Source organism: Mustelus asterias, chromosome 7 (genome assembly GCF_964213995.1).
Source record: "Mustelus asterias chromosome 7, sMusAst1.hap1.1, whole genome shotgun sequence".
Taxonomy (NCBI): domain Eukaryota; kingdom Metazoa; phylum Chordata; class Chondrichthyes; order Carcharhiniformes; family Triakidae; genus Mustelus; species Mustelus asterias.
Window position 1 is genome coordinate 35,907,362 of NC_135807.1, and position 22,438 is coordinate 35,929,799.

The 22,438-nt window shown below is 45.8% G+C and overlaps 2 protein-coding genes across 3 annotated transcripts in view; one reads left to right on the plus strand and one right to left on the minus strand.

Annotated features, from left to right (window-relative positions):
* Positions 1-515, minus strand: part of LOC144495629 (serine/threonine-protein kinase Nek6-like) — a 39,323-nt gene extending 38,808 nt beyond the window's left edge. The window contains exon 1 of one of the 2 annotated variants that reach the window (XM_078215862.1): positions 232-515. The gene's annotated coding sequence lies outside the window, so the exon portion shown is untranslated. The remainder of the gene's footprint in view (positions 1-231) is intronic. The other variant, XM_078215863.1, reaches the window with a different exon arrangement.
* Positions 516-9,882: 9,367 nt separating this feature from the next.
* Positions 9,883-21,941, plus strand: LOC144496071 (uncharacterized). The gene is made up of 4 exons (XM_078217029.1): positions 9,883-10,150; positions 16,897-17,007; positions 18,830-18,925; positions 21,698-21,941. The coding sequence occupies exons 1-4, from the start codon at positions 9,974-9,976 to the stop codon at positions 21,806-21,808; spliced, it is 495 nt and encodes a 164-aa protein (XP_078073155.1). The 5' UTR covers positions 9,883-9,973; the 3' UTR covers positions 21,809-21,941.
* The last annotated feature ends 497 nt before the right edge of the window (positions 21,942-22,438 follow it).

Consider the following 22,438-nt stretch of genomic DNA (forward strand, 5'->3'; position numbering starts at 1 on the left):
GGTTACAGTGAGCAGGCGGGTAAGTGGAGTTGAGCCCACAAAAAGATCAGCCATGATCTTATTGAATGACGGAGCAGGCTCGAGGGGCCAGATGGCCTACTCCTCCTCCTAGTTCTTATATTCTTATGTCTTTTTCACCACTTTTACCAACATGCCCTTCCGCCTTTAGAGATTCGTGGACAAACACGCCAAGTCGTATCACCTCAAAGAGAGAAGTTTAAACTCACAAACCTACTAGGAATTGCCTCTGTGGCCAACCCTCCGCGTTCTTCTGCTTTTTTTTCCTCTTCTGTTCTGGGGTTAGTTTCCTTCAGACGTCAGGAAGCTGCACACTGTCAGTAATCAGTGCCCTTTCCGAGCTTAATGTTTCCCAGCCTTTATTGGAAGGGGAAAATAAAACTTAATCAGGAGCAATACATCGAGAATAGGTAGAAACTGAAAAGAAAACAGGAGCCTAGGTATTTCCGGCTTTGCAAATGCTTTCAATTCCTTAAGTTTCAATTTCATTTCCTCTCCCGTACTGTAGGAAGTGTCTGGATGTTGATATATTTGCACTGCAGCTAAAAGACCTGCAATTCTCTTTGTGGCCAGAGAGTGTCTGTCATGGTCTTTGACAGGGAATAGGGATCTGTTCAGGCCTGCAGGGAACACTAGCTGGGTTCTCAGTCGATAGTTAGAAATTTAAATGCTTAGAGGGAAGTCAGGAAGAATCTCATTTTTCCAAACATTTAAATCAATAATATCTAGAGCTCAGATTGGTTCAAAACATCCCACATAGCTCCTCACCAGAGTGTTGGTAAACCAGGGCGGTGACATTCAGTCAGGAGCAAAGATTGGCCTGGAGTCTCCAGAAATTGAAGAATAATCTCCAGGACACTGTGTGTAACCCTGGAGAAAAGTCATCAGGACAGTAAAAAGATTGCTGTGTGTCCCATTTTCTTTGAACATTTCTCTTTACCAGAAACAAAAATATTGCAAATGGGAGAAAATGTGTTTGATTGACAGTTAAGCACCATCCAATTGGGTAATGATTCTGTTCTGCTTTCCAATTGGTGTAGGAAGGCAGTGCGTGGAAGGATGTATGTGTTGGCCGATTAATGGCTGGTATATGGGAGGCAAGTCATGTGATGAAATCTCCAGGAATACATTCAATCACAGCTGGTAACCCTAAGCAATGGTGACCATACACCCTGTCCATTAGAAAGGAAAACTGGGAGACTGCAGACGGATGATCTGTTATGGTCCATGCTGTGCTCCCTGTGAAGCTTAATTTCACATCCCTTACCGCCCAAAGACTCACACATCATTAGATTTCCATTCCAGGTAGTGTGAGAGGTGGGGGCCAGCGAGCTGAATTGAGCAGATGGCGCAGAATGATGCCAACAGCACAGGTTCAATTGTTCAATTCCCATATTGGCTGGTGATAGGTCATGGAGGCTTGCACCCTGCATCCACAATCCCCATAGATACTCCTTTCAGATCTTGGGGTGCAAACCACCAGATCCAGGGGACTTGTCAGCCTTTAATCCCATTAGTTTGCCTAAAATGAATTCTCTGGTGACGGTGACCATATTTAATTCTGCCCCCTTTTATTAATTTTGGGATGCTTGTAGTATCCTCTACAATAAAGGCCAATGTGAAATATCTATTTAAGTTTAAGTATTAGTCACAAGTAAGGCCTACATTAACACCACAATGAGAAATTCCCCTCGTCGCCACACTCTGGCGCCTGTTCGGGTCAATGCACCTAACCAGCACATCTTTCAGACTGTGGGAGGAAACCAGAGCTCCCGGAGGAAACCCACGCAGACACGGGGAGAATGTGCAGACTCCACACAGACAGTGACCCAAGCCGGGAATCGAACCCCGGTCTCTGGCGCTGTGAGGCACTAGTGCTAACCACTGTGCCACCGTGCCGCCCCTTTAATTCCTCTGCCATTTCATTGTTCCCCATAATTACTTCCCCAATTTCATTCTCTAAGTGCCAATACTTTCTTTTCCTTCTCTCTTCCTTTTAATATACTTAAACATCTCTTACTGTCTGCTTTTTTCTCTCACAAGTTTGCCCACATAATTTATTTTCTCCCTCCTGATTATTTTTTAGTCCACTTTTGCCGCATTCTGAATCTATCCCACTCTTTTGGTTGACCACTAACCTTTGCCATAATATGTGATTCCGCTCTCACTTAATACCCTCCTTAACCTCCTTGGTTATCCATGGTAGGTTCTGCTTCCCCTTGTTTAACTGTACCTCCCTTCCATATCTCTCAAAGCAGCACTGAGTGAGAGAATGGCGCTAATGATTTTCCATTATTGCAGTTCAAAAGACAACACCCAAAGGTGCAGTAACAGCAAGTTCAAGCCACCTCCGAAGTGCTTCCGGAATCTGGAGACATAGCTGCAGACCTCTACAAATGATGACACAGTAATTAATCTTAAATAATTCATATCATTCGGAGATTAACTCCATGTCTAATACGACAGCAATTTGAACCTTAATGAGAACCTCTGAAATGGTTTAACAAGTCACTCAATTCAAGGGCAATTAGAGTTGAACAATAAAGGCTGGCCTAGCCAGCGACGCCCACATTCCATGAATGAATGAAAGAAATGTGAATTTTTACTTAATTCTCTGCCCTTACTTCAAAGTTTATTTCAAGTTTATTTATTCGTCACAAGTAGGCTTACATTCACACTGTAATGAAGTTGCTGTGAAAATCGTCTAGTCGTCACACTGCGCCTGCTTGGGAACACTGCGCATGGCCAAAGGACCTGACCAGCACATCTTTGGACTGTGGGAGGAAACCAGAGCACCCAAAGGAAACCCACGCAGATACGGGGAGAATGTGCAAACTCCACACAGACAGTGACCCAAGCTGGGAATCGAACCTGGATCCCTGGCGCTGTGAGGCAGCAGTGCTAGCCACTGTGCCACTCTTGTGCCACCGTGCCATCCTAATTGCTAATTAGGCCTTAATTCACTAATTGCTGGGTGGGATCCCTGGACAGCTGTCAGACTCATTCACGGCTAGGGGACAAAATTGTAAAATCCCTGGCTGTTGGTATCTGGAGCACAGAGATCCTTGGGGGGAGAGTGGTCTGCGGTCCAGAGTATGATATGGAGATGCCGGCGTTGGACTGGGGTAACACAGTAAGAAGTCTCACAACACCAGGTTAAAGTCCAACAGGTTTATTTGGTAAGACAGATCCCACTCACCTGACGAAGGAGCAGCGCTCCGAAAGCGAGTGGCGTTTGCTACCAAATAAACCTGTTGGACTTTAACCTGGTGTTGTGAGACTTCTTACTGTCCAGAGTATGTCCATGGATCATGTGCAGTGTGGGTACTGCAAAGCCAGTGCTTTCACTGACAAAACTGAATGCAGTACAGGTAACCAAGTCAAATGTACATCTGACTGTTAACTGTTATCTTGGTCCAATGTCTTTGATCTACTGTTGCTCTCACTTGCCTAAATGACCCATGTGCTGTGATGAAAGCTTTCCTCAGTTATAATCTTTGTCCTCTCTGCCCACCAGTGTGTTTCATACCACACCGCGGCACCAAAATATGGAAGATATAGTGAAGGAAATGAGGAAGATCAATGACCAAGTTTCCTAAATAAAATCAGAATCTGAACAAGAAGCCACACTCCCTGGGTATTATGTAACCTGCTTTGTTCAGTTCTGTTTGCTTTTGTACATAACATGATTTTTTTCAGTTGAGTTTTGAATTGTTTGTTTAATTTCTGTCTTTACAATAAAAGCTTGAAGTCAGCTACTGTCTTCTTCAGGTTTCTGACCAACAGTTTCATTACAATTCTGTACAAGACTCCTGTGCACTTATTATGGCCTAATTGATCATTCGGTCTTCTGGGAGGTTAGGGATTCATACACCTATACAGCAGTAATGTTGACTTAATTCAATTTTTCCCAAGTAAACTTGAAACCTAACTTAGTCAGATATCCAATATCTTCACTGAATATTCACAATCATGCACAGCAATGATGTGGCAAAGCACAGATTTCCCCATGGTGGAGTCATATGCCGGAATTATACAGTGGGAAGTTCTGTTGACTCTTCACCGTCTCTTCACTGGACACAGGTGAGGTCCCAGAGGATTGGAGGACAGCAAATGTGGTCCCGTTATTTAAGAAGGGTAGCAAGGATAACCCGGGTAATTATAGGCCAGGAGGGAAGTTGTTGGAGAAGATTCTTAGAGATAGGATATGTGCGCATTTAGAACTGAATAATCTCATTAGCGATAGACAGCATGGTTTTGTACGAGGGAGGTCATGCCTCACAAATTTGGTTGAGTTTTTTGAGGAGGTGACAAAAATGATTGACGAGAGAAGGGCCGTAGATGTCGTCTATATGGATTTTAGTGAAGCATTTGACAAGGTTCCTCATGGCAGGCTGGTGCAAAAGGTTAAAACTCACGGGATAAAAGGTGAGCTAGCTAGATGGGTGGAGAACTGGCTTAGCCATAGAAGACCGAGGGTCGCAGTGGAGGGGTCTTTTTCCGGTTGGAGGTCTGTGGCTAGTGGTGTTCCGCAGGGCTCTGTACTGGGACCTCTGCTGTTTGTGATATATATAAATGATTTGGAGGAAGATGTAACTGGTGTGATCAGTAAGTTTGCGGACGACACGAAGATTGCTTGAGTTGCGGATAGTGATGAACATTGTCAGAGAATACAGCGGGATATAGATAGGCTGGAACATTGGGCGGAGAAATGGCAGATGGAATTTAATCCAGATAAATGCGAAGTGATGCATTTCGGTCGATCTAATGTAAGGGGGAGCTATACAATAAATGGCAGAACCATCAGGAGTATAGACACGCAGAGGGACCTGGGTGTACAAGTCCACAGATCCTTAAAGGTGGCAGCACAGGTGGAGAGGGTGGTGAAGAAGGCATATGGCATGCTTGCCTTTATTGGACGGGGCATAGAATATAAAAGTTGGCACATAATGTTGCAGCTGTATAGAACGTTGGTTAGGCCACATTTGGAATACTGCGTCCAGTTCTGGTCGCCCCACTACCAGAAGGACGTGGAGGTTTTGGAGAGAGTACAGAGAAGGTTTACCAGGATGTTGCCTGGTATGGAGGGTCTTAGCTATGAGGAGAGATTGGGTAAACTGGGGTTGTTCTCCCTGGAAAGACGGAGGATGAGGGGCGACCTAATAGAGGTGTATAAAATTATGAAGGGCATAGATAGGGTGAACAGTGGGAAGCTTTTTCCCAGGTCGGAGGTGACGAACACAAGGGGTCACGGGTTCAAGGTGAGGGGGGCAAGGTTCAACACAGATGTCAGGGGGACGCATTTTACACAGAGGGTGGTGGGGGCCTGGAATGCACTGCCAAGCAAGGTGATTGAGGTGGACACGCTGGGATCGTTTAAGACTTATCTAGATAGCCACATGAACAGACTGGGAATAGAGGGATACAAAAGAATGGTCCAGTGGGCACATGAGCGGCGCAGGCTTGGAGGGTCGAAGGGCCTATTCCTGTGCTGTATTGTTCTTTGTTTGTTATTTGACCTTGGGCAGGATTTTATGGTTTCAGTTTGAGCAAGGCTGTAAAATCCCACCCACAGAGTCATAGAATCCCTACAATGTAGAAGGAGGTAATTCAGCCCATTGAATCTGCACAGACTCTCTGACAGAGTATCTTACCCAGGCCCTCTCCTCCATCCTGTCCTACAACTCACACACTTACCATAGCTAATCAATCCAACCTACACATCTTGGGACTGAGGGACTGTCCCTCTGTCTGCCATGGCCAATCCACCTCACCTGCACACCTTTGGAGTGTGGGAGGAAACCAGAGCACTCGGAGGAAACTTATGCCGACATGGAGAGAAAGTGCAAGCTCCACACAGTCAGTCACCCAAGGTCAGAATTGAACCTGGGTCCTTGGAGCTGTGAGGTTGCAGTGCCACCGTGCCACTCCTAACATTAACAATAATGTCACGGCTCATAATGCTCATCCCTGGGAGCCAGCCTGGGATTATTGCCCCTGCCGCTAGCAGCTGATGAGTCGGCAATCAGCACCAACAGCTGATGGAGGACGAGTGCCCACTACCTGGGATCCCGGGTTTCAACCAGCTGAGGTTAATTGCCTGCTATCAGGGTTAAGTTGGTTTTCAACCAGCCAAAGGCAAATGCCCACCAACCATGGATCAACCTGATCCCAACCTTCCAGGGTAGCCACATGTGCGGATCAAGGATCAACTGGATTTCAACTGTCCCAAAATGCAGTTGTTGACTGGTCCAGTGACTATTTTTGAGGCCAACTGACTGTTCTATTTTAGTCCTCATTGGGGCATGGGTGGCATTATACCTCCCTTTTGCTGGGTTTTGTGGGTCCCACACAGTAGTCATGAGCCAGGAGTCAGAGGATATCCCCTGTTACCCAGGAGTCACCCCTGAAGTTGTTGAGGAGGAACAAACAGCTGTGACACCTGATAGTGAGTGAGGATGTAAGAGGACAGTAAGAAGTCTCACCACACCAGGTTAAAGTCCAACAGGTTTATTTGGTAGCACGAGCTTTCGGAGCGCTGCCTCTTCAGGTGAGTCATCACCACCTGACGAAGGAGCAGCGCTCTGAAAGCTCGTGCTACCAAATAAACCTGTTGGACTTTAACCTGGTGTGGTGAGACTTCTTACTGTGCCTACCCCAGTCCAATGCCGGCATCTCCACGTCATGATGTAAGACGTATGGGAGCTCCCTGATAGTGCCTTCTCTGCTCTAAAGAAAACAATCCAAGTCTATCTAGTCTCTCCTTATAGCTCAAATTCTTCATCCCAGGCCACATCCTGGTGAATCTCCTTTGCACCCCTTATTTGACCTTGACCTTGCTGATATCCATATCAACTACATAAACTGAATGTCCCTCATCAACAAACTTGGTCACTTTTTGGAAACATTCTATCAAATTTGTCAAAGCCATGCTAACTATCACTAATTACACATGCCTTTCCAACTGGAGAGTAATTATCTCCTTCAGAATTTTCTCCAATACTTTCCCTACCACTGATGTCAGACTCACCGGTCAGTAATTTCCTGGTTCATCTCTACCAGCCTTCTTGAAAAATAGCACCATTAGCCATCCTCCAGCCTTCCGGCACTTCCCCCGTAACAAGTCTCACAACACCAGGTTAAAGTCCAACAGGTTTATTTGGTAGCACAAGCTTTCGGAGTGTCGCTCCTTCTTCAGCTGAAGAAGGGTGCATTTCTGAATGGAGGGCTGTGACAAGTGGTGTTCCTCAGGGATCAGTGCTGGGACCTTTGTTGTTTGCAATATATATATAAATGATTTGGAGGAAAATATAACTGGATTGATTAGTAAGTTTGCGGACGACACAAAGGTTGGTGGATTTGCGGATAGCGATGAGGACCATCAGAGGATACAGCAGGATATAGATCAGTTGGAGACTTGGGCGGAGAGATGGCAGATGGAGTTTAATCCGGACAAATGTGAGGTAATGCATTTTGGAAGGTCTAATACAGATAGGAAATATACAGTAGATGACAGAACCCTTAAGAGTATTGATAGGCAAATGGATCTGGGTGTGCAGGTACACAGGTCACTGAAAGTGGCAATGCAGGTGGAGAAGGTAGTCAATAAGGCATACGGAATGTTTGCCTTCATTGGCCGGGGTATTGAGTTTAAACATTGGCAAGTCATGTTGCAGCTTTATAGAACCTTAGTTAGGCCGCACTTGGAATACAGTGTTCAATTCTGGTCGCCACACTACCGGAAGGATGTGGAGGCTTTGGAGAGGGTACAGAAAAGATTTACCAGGATGTTGCCTGGTATGGAGGGCATTAGCTATGAGCAGAGGTTGGAGAAACTTGGTTTGTTCTCACTGGAGCGACGGAGGTTGAGGGGAGACCTGATAGAAGTCTACAAGATTATGAGAGGCATGGACAGAGTGGATAGTCAGAAGCTTTTTCCCAGGGTGGAAGAGTCAATTACTAGGGGGCACAGGTTTAAGGTGCGAGGGACAAGGTTTAAAGGAGATGTACGAGGCAGATTTTTTACACAGAGAGTAGTGAGTACCTGGAACTCGTTGCCGGGGGAGGTAGTGGAAGCGGATACGGTAATGACTTTTAAGGGGGGTCTTGACAAGTACATGAATAGGATGGGAATAGAGGGATACAGTCCCCGGAAGGGTAGGGGGTTTTAATTAAGTCGGGCAGCATGGTCAGTGCAGGCGTGGAGGGCCAAAGGGCCTGTTCCTGTGCTGTAATTTTCTTTGTTTTTTGAACTGTCCCCAGTCAGCTTTGGCCAGATCCTGCCTTATTTTAACAAAATCTGCCTTCCCCCACTCCAAAGCCATTTTTTGAAGGCCATTTTTCTCCTTGTCCATAACAAATTTGAACTATACCGAGCATCTCCAAGAGGTGAGGGGCCTGCTGTCCTCACTCTTTGCCTCAGAGACCTCCAAGATCAGCTTCTGGTCCAGAGTTCACCCCGTGGAGCAGGGTGGGACACGCTCATGCTTCTTCATCCAAAAGGTACACACAGAAAGCTCGGTGATCAGCATCCTGAAGGAAGAAGATGGCTAACATGATCACAGTCTGACATATTCAGGGTCAGCAAATTCTTTTATACTGGATTGAATGATGTGAAGTCCACAGACAGCACCCCTTCCAGGCCTTCCTGTCCTCTATCACAGAGGTCTGCGATGTCAGCAATGGAAGAGTGGACAAACCACGAACACTGGATGAGCTGACTAAGGCTGTCAAGTGCTTCCAAGATGAGGAAAATTCCTGGAACCAACTGAGTCACACAGACATCAGTAGCTCAGTTTCAATCAATGGATGAGAATTGAAAGCTTTCCAATCAAATCTGGAGTAAGACAAATTTGCCCTCTCTCATCTGTCTTGTTCATGGGTTGCGTTGAACCGTTTGCTGAGTTGGGCGAGAAGAATGCGGGCATAAGAGGGGTGATGATCCCAGGCAGCAGAGGCACATGAATCAAATACTCCCTGCACATGGACAGTGCACAGTGGTTAGCACTGCTGCCTCACAGCTCCAGGGACCTGGGTTTGATTCCCAGCTTGGGTCACTGTCTGTGCGGAGTTAGCACGTTCTCCCCGTGTCTGCGTGGGTTTCCTCCGCGTGCTCCAGTTTCATCCCACAGTCTGAAAGGTGCATTGGCCATGCTAAATTCTCCCTCAGTGTACTGATACAGACGCCAGAGCGTGGCGACTAGGGGATTTTCACAGTAACTTCATTGCAGTGTTGACATAAGCCTTACTTGTGACACTAGTAAATAAACTTTAACTTTAAACAATGTCACCATCTTCTGTTCGGTTCCACTGTTCGTGTGCGGATTGATGAGCATCCGTGAGCAGTTTGAATTGGCTTTGGGAGCCAAGGTAAGTCATGGCAAGAATGAGGCAATGTTCTTTGGGAGCAGAGCTGACCAATCCTTTGTCCCCTTTGTCATGATTTCACAGGGTAGATAAGACATTTGATGTGGTCTAGGTTGCCTCATGATGATAGGTTTCTTTGTGATTAGTGAACCAGTTCTGTTCTTCTGACAATCCGACAGTTTCACGGTCATGTTTACTGATAATAGTTTTTCATTTCCAGATCCTTTGCAACTAAAGTTAAAATTCTCAAACCACTCTGGTCAGATTGAATGACACGTTCTGGTGGAATATTAGCCCAGGCTTGAGACATGGGGATCAGCTCCATGTTCTTAAAAACAACTGCAACTGACCAGAGTCGATAGATTGATCTGAGTTGACATTTGAGTTCAGTCACAAAAGTTCAGAAAAACAAATGTTGCAATCTGACATCCTGGCCAGGATGAAAACAAAAAAATGATCAGCAAACTGAAACATTAATAATTAACCATTTTCGTCGATGTTTGAAATGGTCACGAGTTAAACCTTTGGGCTCTCTTCCCTCGGATTCGAGTATCTGCCTTTCTGCGACTAGCAAACACATCAGGGGAAGATGAATCACTTGCAGGGAATTGTCTTGTTGGTCGGATTCCTTACGTTGACCATCAGTGCTGCAGCTTCAGCGGTGACCAGCGTCGAAGTGGCTTCTGCTTCTGTCGCTTATTACAATCGACGCTTTGCATCACCCAATGCCTTTAAACTGCTTCGGATCATCGGGAAAAAGGAACAGGTACTGCGTGGGTGTCCCAAATATCGTACCCCCCTGGATTACACAGCCCTGGTGTGTGGCTGTAAGCCCAGGTCCCCTAACTCCTCTTCCCGCTTCTGTCTGCAGATCGGCTGGCTTCTTTCTTTCTCCTTTTCTGCTCTCTTATTTCCCCCTTCGCTCTCTCAAAGCTGATAGTTTATATCCTCCTTTGCTGCAGGATTCTTCTAACGGAAGCAGGTTTTTGAGTGACCTCATGCGCTCTAATCAGTTGGTGGGTGACCTTGTCCATTGTGGCCACAATTCACAGCACTTTAGCAGCTTATGCCCTGGTCTTTATATTTAGATAGAATTGATCATTTATTACAATAGGGCATAGTAATTGCTGAAACAGTACAAATGGTGGTTGGTAAATTGATGGAAAGGGTCCTTAGGGATGGGATTTACGACCATTTAGAAAGATGCGGATTAATCCGAGATAGTCAGCACGGATTCGTGAAGGGCAAGTCGTGCCTCACAAATTTGATTGAATTTTTTGAGGAGGTAACTAAGTGTGTTGATGAAGGTAGGGCAGTTGATGTCATATACATGGATTTTAGTAAGGCGTTTGATAAGGTCCCCCATGGTCGGCTTATGATGAAAGTGAGGAGGTGTGGGATAGAGGGAAAGTTGGCCGATTGGATAGGTAACTGGCTGTCTGACCGAAGACAGAGGGTGGTGGTCGATGGAAAATTTTCGGATTGGAGGCAGGTTGCTAGCGGTGTGCCGCAGGGATCAGTGCTTGGTCCTCTGCTCTTTGTGATTTTTATTAATGACTTAGAGGAGGGGGCTGAAGGGTGGATCAGTAAATTTGCTGATGACACCAAGATTGGTGGAGTAGTGGATGAGGTGGAGGGCTGTTGTAGGCTGCAAAGAGACATAGATAGGATGCAAAGCTGGGCTGAAAAATGGCAAATGGAGTTTAACCCTGATAAATGTGAGGTGATTCATTTTGGTAGGACAAATTTAAATGTGGATTACAGGGTCAAAGGTAGGGTTCTGAAGACTGTGGAGGAACAGAGAGATCTTGGGGTCCATATCCACAGATCTCTAAAGGTTGCCAGTCAAGTGGATAGAGCTGTGAAGAAGGCCTATAGTGTGTTAGCTTTTATTAACAGGGGGTTGGAGTTTAAGAGCCGTGGGGTTATGCTGCAACTGTACAGGACCTTGGTGAGACCACATTTGGAATATTGTGTGCAGTTCTGGTCACCTCACTATAAGAAGGATGTGGAAGCGCTAGAAAGAGTGCAGAGGAGATTTACCAGGATGCTGCCTGGTTTGGAGGGTAGGTCATATGAGGAAAGGTTGAGGGAGCTAGGGCTGTTCTCTCTGGAGCGGAGGAGGCTGAGGGGAGACTTAATAGAGGTGTATAAAATGATGAAGGGGATAGATAGAGTGAACGTTCAAAGACTATTTCCTCGGGTGGATGGAGCTATTACAAGGGGGCATAACTATAGGGTTCGTGGTGGGAGATACAGGACGGATATCAGAGGTAGGTTCTTTACGCAGAGAGTGGTTGGGGTGTGGAATGGACTGCCTGCAGTGATAGTGGAGTCAGACACTTTAGAAACATTTAAGCGGTTATTGGATAGGCACATGGAGCACACCAGGATGATAGGGAGTGGGATAGCTTGATCTTGGTTTCAGATAAAGCTCGGCACAACATCGTGGGCCGAAGGGCCTGTTCTGTGCTGTACTGTTCTATGTTCTATGTTCTAAATGATCAAACATTTGATAATGCTAACAGTTGAATCTCCTTGTTTCTTCTGCAGTTTGCTGAGGCCAGCTAAATTGCCCCCGCGTTTACATAGTACATAAATGTAGGTTTAAGTCTGTTGAAAATGCAATCGCCTCCCACACATTCCAAGCCAGTCAAGAATAAACTTTTCCAATGGAGTTCCCCAGGGATCAATGTTGGGACTCTTGCTTTTCCTGATATTACTGACCGAGACTTTGGTGTACAGGGCATAATTTCAAAGTTTGTGGATGATACAAAACTCGGAAGCATTGTGAACTATGAGGAGGATAGTGTAGAACTTCAAAAGGACACAGACACAGAATGGGCAAACAGGTGGCAGATGAAGTTCAATGCAGAGCAATGTTCAGTAATTCATTTTAGTAGGAAGGACATGGAGAGACAATACAAAATAAAGGTTCACCTCTAAAGGGGTGCAGGATCTGAGGGACCTGTGTGTATATGTGCATAAATCATTGAAGGTGACTGGGCAGGTAGAATAAATGGTTAATAAAGCATACAGTATCCTGGGTTTTATTAATAGGGGCTTATAGTACAAAGGGCAATGAGGTTATTGTCAGGAAAACAGAGGTAGTTTTAAGTGATCCATATTTGTATTGTTAAATATTAGAAATAAACTATAGGTTTAAGTCGATTTAATTTAGTGGTTTTTGTGTAGAAAAGAGCGAAACTATAGTTAGCTTCATGTTAAACAAAGATGTTTGCATGTGTGGGCATTTTGGTTTCAGTTCAAAATGTGATTCAATTGCGCTGTGCGTTCATGAAGGGAAAAGTAAACGTGAGCTTGGAGGAGGATTGAGATGTTGCTTAGCAACCGAGGTACTTTTAGGGAGAAGACCTTTATGAGTTTCGTTTTAACTGGAAGCCAGAGTAGAAGGAGCTTCACAGGGAGAGAAGGAGTATCTCTCACAGCTTTGCTACAATGGAATAAGGGGCAAGAAAGCTAGTGACAGAAATCTAAAGAACAGCCAGTTAAGGAAACTGGAGAAAAGGAGAGAAGTTTCCAAGAAGTCTGAAGTTAAAGGAGCAGAGGAAATTGGAACTAGAACAGGATATTGTGCATTGAAACCACAGACAGGGCTGAGAAGAAGTTAGCTAGCGAGAAGCCAGATAGATATCTGAAGTGGTTCTAAGGTTTGTGATATTTTACCAGAGACAGTGAAGCAATAGGTGAAATAATTGTGGAGCAATCTGTGGCTGGATCTCAGAGTTTGAGTAAAAGACAAAGGAATCCTGAAAGGATAATTGGAAAATCTGGAGGCAGATCCTTGATGAAAGAGCTATTGTTTGAAAGAAGATTTTAAAGCATGTCTTTTGGAGAGTGGAGTTTGGAAACACTCATGTGACAATCATCTGGGGAGGCGGGGGGAGTTTGAGGCAACAAAACACTTGGTCTCAGAGTGGTCTGTTGTCTGGGTTTAAAGGGACTGTGTGTTTACTGAGCACATATTTCATAAGATATATTTGGTAACCTGTTTTATCCTTAAAATCTTTCCACATTTGTGAAGATAAGTGTGAGTGAAGGAGTATTGAATTGTAGTCAAACTTTTCATGTTTAAAATTTTTTTTTGGAAAAGCTAATTGGCATTCCTATGACTTTGTGTCTCCATGTTTTCTAAAAAAAAGATAAAAATTACAGATGGCAATTCTTCAGCCCCATTACGCCTGGTGCAAAACCCACTATGTCGGGAAAACTTGGCAAGAGCCCCAAAATGGGATTCGCGCTAGGCACAAAACAGTTTGCAATCTTCCCGGACCCTCCCAGCAGAGAACCTGATTACCTTGGATTTAAATACATTTAAATCGGCTTAATACCGAATATTCTGAGTACAGCACATGTTCCCAACTGCCGGCATGACATAAAGCTGGCGGGAATCACTCCTGGTTTCCACAAATGGAGACCAGACACGATGACCATGTTAGGGGGATCAGAGGCCATTGCAGCCCCCAGGTGGTTGGGCACATGGCAGGGCAGTGCCTTGGCATCTTGGCATTGCAGAATTGGCACTGCAAGGTTGGTACTGCAAAGGGCAGGGCCTGAAGGGTGTAGGGCCTGAAGGGGCGGGCCTATGGTGACCTAATACAGGATTTTGCTCATGTGAGTGGGAAGGCACTGACATTGGCATGTGTGTGGGGGAGTGGGGGGGGGGGGGGGTCTTTGACCTCATTTTGAGATTGGGGTGCCCTTTAAAAACAGCAACCCCATCTCTGAGAAACAGGCCTTGTCGACGTCTTTAGGCCCTGCCCATCTCATTCACGGCACAAGTCACGCCCCCTCCAAAATATTGACTAAGTGGGGGAGGATTGCTGACCCAGCTGATGGGAATCGCACCAATTTTCCTGCCGGAGATGACACTTGGAGCGGAATTATCCTGTCCCGCCTGCCACGGGAATTGTAGCAGGTCAGGGGAGGGGGTAAACCATGCAAAGGTCCGTTGACCTCAGGTGGGAATTTCCGGCCTTGGGACGAGCGTGGCCGTAAAATCCCACCCTTAGTCAATTTTTTGGAGAATTATGCCCACCGGGTTTTGAGCCAGGATTCCTTTCTGGGATCTTCTTGTCCAGTAGTCGCATCAGCTGGGATCATAACATTATTTTGAACTTGTATGAGTCAGCGGTTCAGCCTCAGCTAGAGTATTGGATCCAATTCTGGGCACCACACCTTAGGAGGGATGTGAAGGCCTTGGAGACAGTGCAGAAAAAAATCATGAGAATGGTTCCAGTAATGAGGAAACTCAGTTATGAAGATAAACTGCAGAAGTTAGGACTGTTTTCCTCGAAGGAAAGGAAGCGGCACGGTAGCACAGTGGTTAGCATTGCTGCTTCACAGCTCCAGGGACCTGGGTTCGATTCCCGGCTTGGGTCACTGTCTGTGTGGAGTTTGCACATTCTCCTCGTGTCTGCGTGGGTTTCCTCCAGGTGCTCCAGTTTCCTCCCACAGTCCAAAGATGTGCGGGTTAGGTTGATTGGCCATGCTAAAATTGCCCCTTAATGTCCTGAGATGTGTAGATTAGTGGGTAAAATATGTAGGGATATGGGGGTAGGGCCTGGGTGGGATTGTGGTTGGTGCAGACTCGATGGGCCGAATGGCCTCTTTCTGTACAGTAGGGTTTCTATGATTTCTATGAAGCAGAGAGAAGATTTGATCGAGGTATTTAAAATCATGATGGGCCTGGATAAAGTATGATGTGGAGTTGCTGGCGTTGGACTGGGGTATGCACAGTAACAAGTCTCACAACACCAGGTTAAAGCCCAACAGGTTTATTTGGTAGCACGAGCTTTCGGAGCGCTGCTCCTTCATCCCGTGAATGCAGCACTCACCTGATGAAGGGGCAGTGCTCTGAAAGCTTGTGCTACCAAATAAACCTGTTGGACTTTAACCTGGATAAGGTAGATAGGGAGAAACTGTTTCCACTTGTGAAAGGATCAAAAAGGAGAGGGCAGAGAGTGAAAGTGATTAGCAAAAGAAGCTATAGTGATAGGAGGAGAAATGTTTTTATGCAGCGAATGGTTATGCCCAGGAATGCACTGCTTGAGAGTCGAGTGGAGGCAGGTTCAACTGAAGCATTTAAGATGGGTTCAGACTGCTATCTGAAAAAGGCGGAATGTGCAGCGTTACAGGGAGAAGGCGGGAGAATGAGGAGTTACTCATTTGGAGAGCTGGGGCAGACACAATCGACCAAATAGCCTCCTTCTGTGCCGTAACCATTCTGTGATTCTGAGACAGATCCTGATCTCAAAATCAGGGAAATGTTGCAATCAAATCCACCTTGTAAAATGAAGCAAGCAGCTATCTGTTAATTGACAGAAAACTCACTTAACTGTTGTAATGTCAGTAAGTAGGCAGGGAAGTTTACCCAAAGCAAGCTGTCATATCATTAGATATGGTTTTGTGGTGTTGGCTGAAGGGTAAAAGTTGAAGATTGAGGGAATTCTCCTTCTCTTCACAGGATTCACCTGAGAGGGCAGATGGGTTCTTGGTTCAGCAATGCATCCTTCTCAAAGACACTTAGGGTGGGGGCGGGGTTCCCGCTGCCACCCTGCACTTGGCGGTGACATAGGAAGGAAGCCAGTGATCGGGTCTGGACATTGGGGGTTTGGCGGGGGGGGGGCTAGGGGGCTAGCCTGCCGGGAAGGGGGGTCGGGGGGGTCGGGGGGGGCGCGGTTCAAGGCTGGCCTGGACATGTCTGGTGGTCCAGCGATTGGGCCAAGGAGGGATAGGTGGGGCAGCGATCGGGAGGCCAGCACTGCAGACTACTGTGCATGTGCTAATCTCGGCGCTGACAGATCGCACATGCGCAGTGGCTCGCTCAGCGCTATGCTGCCAGCCTCTCCTGCAGGAAAGGCCCCGCCCCGTTTTTTTGCAAAATTCACGCTAGTGCACTCTGCAGTGCACAGAGTGCGGGAGATTCATTTTGAAAAGCCCACTGAAAAATCCAGCGGGATTTACTCCAGTTTTTACGCAAATTCGACACTTAGAATTTTCTGCAGCCGTTACACAGATAATGGCTGCAGAAACCCATATGTCATGTACCTAAGATTCCAGCTGGAACTCACTGTTTACAGGGAGAGTTGAACGATCGGGAGAATGTGTGTGAAATATCTATATTGGGACCAAAGGAATGTTTTGCATTTTACACACCGCATGACTTTCTTTTCCACTGAAGGTTGTGGAAGGGGAAATCTGCTCGGGCAAATAATGGAAGCATCAATTCAATATTGCAGTTTTACAGCATTGCCCACAGCTAACAGCATCCCCACTTTGCCAGGGATTGATATTATAGGACAAAAGTGTAGACGTTCTGGAAGTTTACTTAATTAGCCTGCAGGAAAACAACAAAAGCCAAATTGGGTGGAATGACGTTGCTTGTTCCATATTTTCTGATGTTGTCTTGTTGTCTTCTAGCTCCACCTTGATGCCCTAATTCTTTAGTCTGGTTATTAGTAAAATTATAATGTTTCATCTAAATTACAGGATCTGAATGAGCTGACTACCTACTTACTTCGTTTGCAAATGAAAGAGACAACCTGCAGTGCAGATCTGGGAATCTCTGAAATAGCAAACTGCGATTTCAAGAATGATGGTGTAAGTGAATTTACAAATCTTTTTGCTTCTAGTTTTTTGTTCAATTTTTTGTCTTTGGCATTCCAACTCTCGAAGTGGCTCCATGATACAGGCTATATTTGGCTACCCAACTTGAGTGATCTTTCCTCCTGTGTAAGTCACTGGATGGCAGCACGGTGGCACAGTGGTTAGCACTGCTGCTTCACAGCACCAGGGACTCTGGGTTCGATTCCCGGCTTGGGTCACTATCTGTGCGGAGTCTGCACGTTCTCCCCGTGTCTGTGTGGGTTTCCTCCGGGTGCTCCGGTTTCCTCCCACAGTCCAAAGCTGTGCTGGTGAGGTTGATTGGCCACGCTAAATTGCCACTTACTGTCAGGGGGACAAGCAGGGTAAATATGTGGGGTTACGGGCATACGGGTTGGGTGGGATTGTGATCAATGCAGACTCGATGGGCCAAATGGCCTCCCTTTGCACTGCAGGGATTCGAAGATTTTATGATGTGACAAGGGCCAGAAACTTCATTTTGTGTGTCGCTTCCTACCTCAGGTCATTAAAACCACCTAAAGCTCACTGAACAACAGTGAATTTATGATTAGCAAACAGACTAGGGATAAAACCCTGAACCTTCAAGCTCTGTGTGGTTCGATATGTGACCATGTAAGAAAGACAGCTGACTGATACAATACCCAAGTGCCACTGTTCATGCATTGGCTGGCTTTGCAAATGATAGTCACACGGCTAACCTCCACGTATGAAAGCAACTCTTGACCTCGAAGGACAGAAACAATAAAAATGTGGTGACACCATTATTTCCAAGTTCCTCATCAAGTTACATACCATTCTGACTTGGACATGTGGGACTTCCCTTTGTTATCAGGTCAATCAGCACCTCATTCACCAGGTTCATCATCCACATCCTCAACCCCTGGCATATCCTGGCTGTGTGCTGTACTTTGTGCAGAATACACTGCAGCAACTCAGCAGAAAATTGTTCCAAACTTGGGTCCTCCAAATCCAGAAGGACAAGGGCAGCAGATGTAGGGGAACACAATTACCTCACAGCTCCCCTCTAAGTCACACATCATCCTGATTTAGGCATGTAATCACGATTGCTTCACCATCCTAAACTCCAACCTAACAGGTGCTATCTCAGTATTTTCACTGCAAAGAGTGCAGCATTTCAAGAGGAGACATAGCATCACCTTCTCATGCAAACTCAGGGCAATGAATGCCCACATTGCATGAGCAAAATAAAAATAACATAGAATCCAAACTGTACAGAAGGAGACTATTCTGACCATGAAATCTGCACCGACTCTCAAAAGAGCTTCCCACCCAGACCCAACCCCGCCCTGCCCTGTCCCCATAACCCCAAGCATTTTTCATGGCCAATCAATCTAACCAGCACATCTTTGGATTGTGGGAGGAAACCGGAGGAAACCCACACTGATACAGGGAGAATGTGTAAACTCCACACAGACAGTCACTCAACGCCGGAATCGAACCCGGGTCCCCGGCGCTGTGAGGCAGCAGTGCTAACCACTGTGCCAACATGCCATCCATACTATGTGGAAGTGGCCACTGAATAGCAATCAGGAGTTTGGCTGATTTGTTCTGCCGACATCCATTGTAGTGTCCCGAAGTGAAATTGGAAGGTAGAATAGGAACTGAAAGTTAATCCTATGTCTTGATATGCCAGCGGGCAGTGTCTTTACCCATTAACCCATTGTTATCCATTGGTTAAGCTGCAGTTTTAAAGCTCACCAAAGCATGTTAATGTTAGTTTCAGCTGCTCAAGAAATAATAATCAGATAACACAATGTTTTAATTTTCTTCACACCAGGTGACGATGTTATGTACCTCGCGAGTGATTGTTTCAAATAGACCCAACAGTGAACCGCGTGTATTTTCCATGAAGTGTATGTCTGCTACCTCTCAGGTGAGACTGACAGTTATATCAATACAGAGAATGATATGTAGCACCTTTTGAAACCGCAAGTTGCTTTACCACCAATTTCGTACTGTACTTTTGAAGTAAAAGCATAGAATCATATAATTCCTACAGTGCAGAAGGAGGCCATTCAGCCCATCGAGTCTGCACTGAACACAATCCCACCCAGACCCTATTCCCGTACCCCCACAAATTTACTCTGCGAATTGCCCTGACTCTAGGGTCAATTTAGCATGGCCAATCAGCCTAACCAGCGCGTCTTTGGACTGTGGGAGGAAACTGGAGCACCCGGAGGAAACCCACGCAGACACGAGGAGAATGTGTAAACTCCACACAGACAATGACCCGAGGCCGGAATAGAACCCGGGTCCCTGGCACTGTGAGGCAGCAGTGCTAACCACTATGGCACCGTGCTGCCCCAAGCATCATCACTGTTGTAAAGTAGGCAAAGAATGATTCACTTTGACAGGGGATTTTGAACAGCCGATTACAAAATCTATTGATGAGCTCTAAATCTCAGAAGTGAAGACTGAATAATGCACGATTGGTAAGTCAGCTGTTAACCATTTAGGATGTGGAGATGCTGGCGTTGGACAATTTAGGAACCAGACCCATCACAACATTTCCAAGGCAACCATGGTTCAGTTACAGCATTTTTGCTCTGAGTCAGAGGCGCTGTGAAATCACATCTCATTCCAGAGACCCGAGCACAAAATCTGAATGAACACTCGAGCACAAGAACACAAGAAATAGAGACATGAGTCCGCCACCAGGCTCTTCAAGCCTGCCCTGCCACTCAACACTGTTATGTATGTTGGGTGCATGACCCTTTAAAATAATGGGGCAGGGACTGGGACTCAAGCTGCACCCTGGGTGAAGTTTGCCTGGTCAGTCTTGTGCTAGGATTAAGATGTGTTGATAAACTGTTCCAATTAGTTTACTACCACTGACCTTGTGGTTTATTATTAGTGTCAATAGCAGACCACATATATAACAATTATGATCATGGCTGATCTATGACAGCCTCAGCTCCTTTTCTGTGCCATTTCCCACAACAGTACTCAAGGAGTGTGATGCTGTTGTGGGGAGGCGGGGGGGGGGGGTCATCTTTTGAATGAGATATTAAAACAAAGCGCTGTTTGATGTAAAAAATCCCAAAACACTAAATTTAGCAACCATACCTTCGGTCCCTTCATCCAAGTCATTTACATAAATCGTAGAAAGTTGAGACCCCGGCACTGATCTCTGTGGCACACCACTTGTTATATGCCACCAAAGAGAAAAAGACATATTTATGGCTACCATCTGCTTGTCAAACAGTTATTAAGGACAGTAGTTAAAAAGGCCTCACCTTCTCCTCCACACATTCCCTCTATCCCTTTAGCACCAGGGCAAATGTGTAGCACGATTACTTCACACTGAAGACAATGTCAAACTGACTGGGGGGTCACCAGTGAGCACTGAATCCTCATGTTAAGCCTCACAGCGTAAATCTTAGAATCTTAGAAACCCTACAGCACAGAAAGAGGCCATTCGTCCCATCGAGTCTGCACCGACCACAATCCCACCCCGGCCCTACCCCCACATCCCTACATATTTACCCACTAATCCCTCTAACCTACGCATCCCAGGACACTAAGGGCAATTTAAGCATGGCCAATCAACCTAACCCGCACATCTTTGGACTGTGGGAGGAAACCGGAGCACCCGGAGGAAACCCACGCAGACACGAGGAGAATGTGCAAACTCCACACAGACAGTGACCCAAGCCGGGAATCGAACCCAGGTCCCTGGAGCTGTGAAGCAGCAGTGCTAACCACTGTGCTACCGTGCCGCCCTGTAAACAGCCTGATGTTATTACAACACTAACTGAATACCTATGTGTTTTACCAAATTAAAAACTCAGGATTGTCTTGCCATTTACTGATAGAGATAACCCATAGAATTGCCCGGATTTGGTAGCACAAGGAAGAAAATACAACTCTTAAAATTTGCTTCCATTAACAACCGGTCCCAGAAGAGTGCCGAGCCAATGATTACGTTGAAATAAATGAAGCATTTCACAAAACTGCTTGAACGTTACAAACATCTCCTAACATTGAACATTACAAACAGCAGGTGAATGAAATAAAAAAAGGAAAGTTGACATTTTGAAGAAGGCAGGGGCGGAGATCAGTCGCGTTTTTTGCTGGCTCTGATCTCCTGCAAATGATGCCCTTGGTTTTCTGCACATGCTCAGAGGGGTATTAGTGGCCATCTTGCACTGTGGCAGAAGCCACAGAAGCTGCAAAGTTCTCAGTGACATCCTGTGGTTGTGCAAGGTGTTGGATGAATGCAATTTCTTTTTGCTTTTAAAAAATAAACAAGCAATGCAAAACTTCAAATTCGAAGATTTACCAGGAGGATAAATAGTGGTGTTGACTGTGGGGCAATCAAATGTACTGTGCCAGGGAACGGCAGGGCACAGGCTGCCTGCTGCACGTAACACATCTTCACTGTGAAAGTAAGAATACAAGGGAAGAGGGTCTGGGTCATGTATTGATGTTTCTGAAGCCCTCCCTTCCCCCAGTGGCTGCATGCACTTTCTGATACTAATTTTGCTGTCCACCCTTTGTAGCATTATGTCGGAATCTGGGGACAGACTGTTAGGAGGTGGTACTTGCTCAATTCAGAATGGCTTTGCCATCTAACCTTTAGAAGCCAAAGGACAAAGTTCTTTCCATTCTGAAGCCAGTAAGGATGTTTGCTTTTTTTTTGCAGCGGCCAGGATTCAATCCAGATGAATGGGCAGTGATAGCAAGACTACGTGATCTAAGTTCCAATGAAACTATTCATTCTGCAGGGTCAACCTCAACTCTGCCTGAGGCATAACTGGAAGTTGGTATGTTGAGGAGAAACCCAGGAGGGGGAGGAGACCCTCCATTGAAACGTTTTCAACTTTGCAAATTCTTTAAAACTGGTAACAGTAACCAATTAAAAATAAAGACTTTAATTTCACCTATAATTGAGCTGTATCTTTTTGCTTTGCAATTTTTGTTTAAGGTATTACAGCGGGTCGCCGGGAAACAGGCTTGAATCCAATCATGAACTTGCAGTGGTGCAGCTGCAAGGCTTCATTTTGCAAGCGTGGTAAAACAAGGGATGTGTTAGCACGGTCTTAGTGCTGGCACATCTGTGTTATTGGTACAAAGGGATTCGCATTGGAGGTTCCTTCTATTTATTTCAATGTGCAAGCTGCCAGTGAACAATGTGATCAGGAGGCAGGTTTGCAGAAGCTCTTTGCTGGAGGGAATGCTCCACTTGTTGAAACAGAGCCCAAGTTGCTTGGGTGGCGGGAGCTAAGGAAGTGAATACAATGCTATGTAGTCTGTTGCATCTGGGAGCACCCATGTAAGGGGTTCAAAGTTGCATCAGAAGGATTACCAAGGTAAGTCTATCCACCTTTGGATACATTGAAGGGTGGCGCGGTGGCACAGTTGTCAGCACTGCTGCCTCACAGTG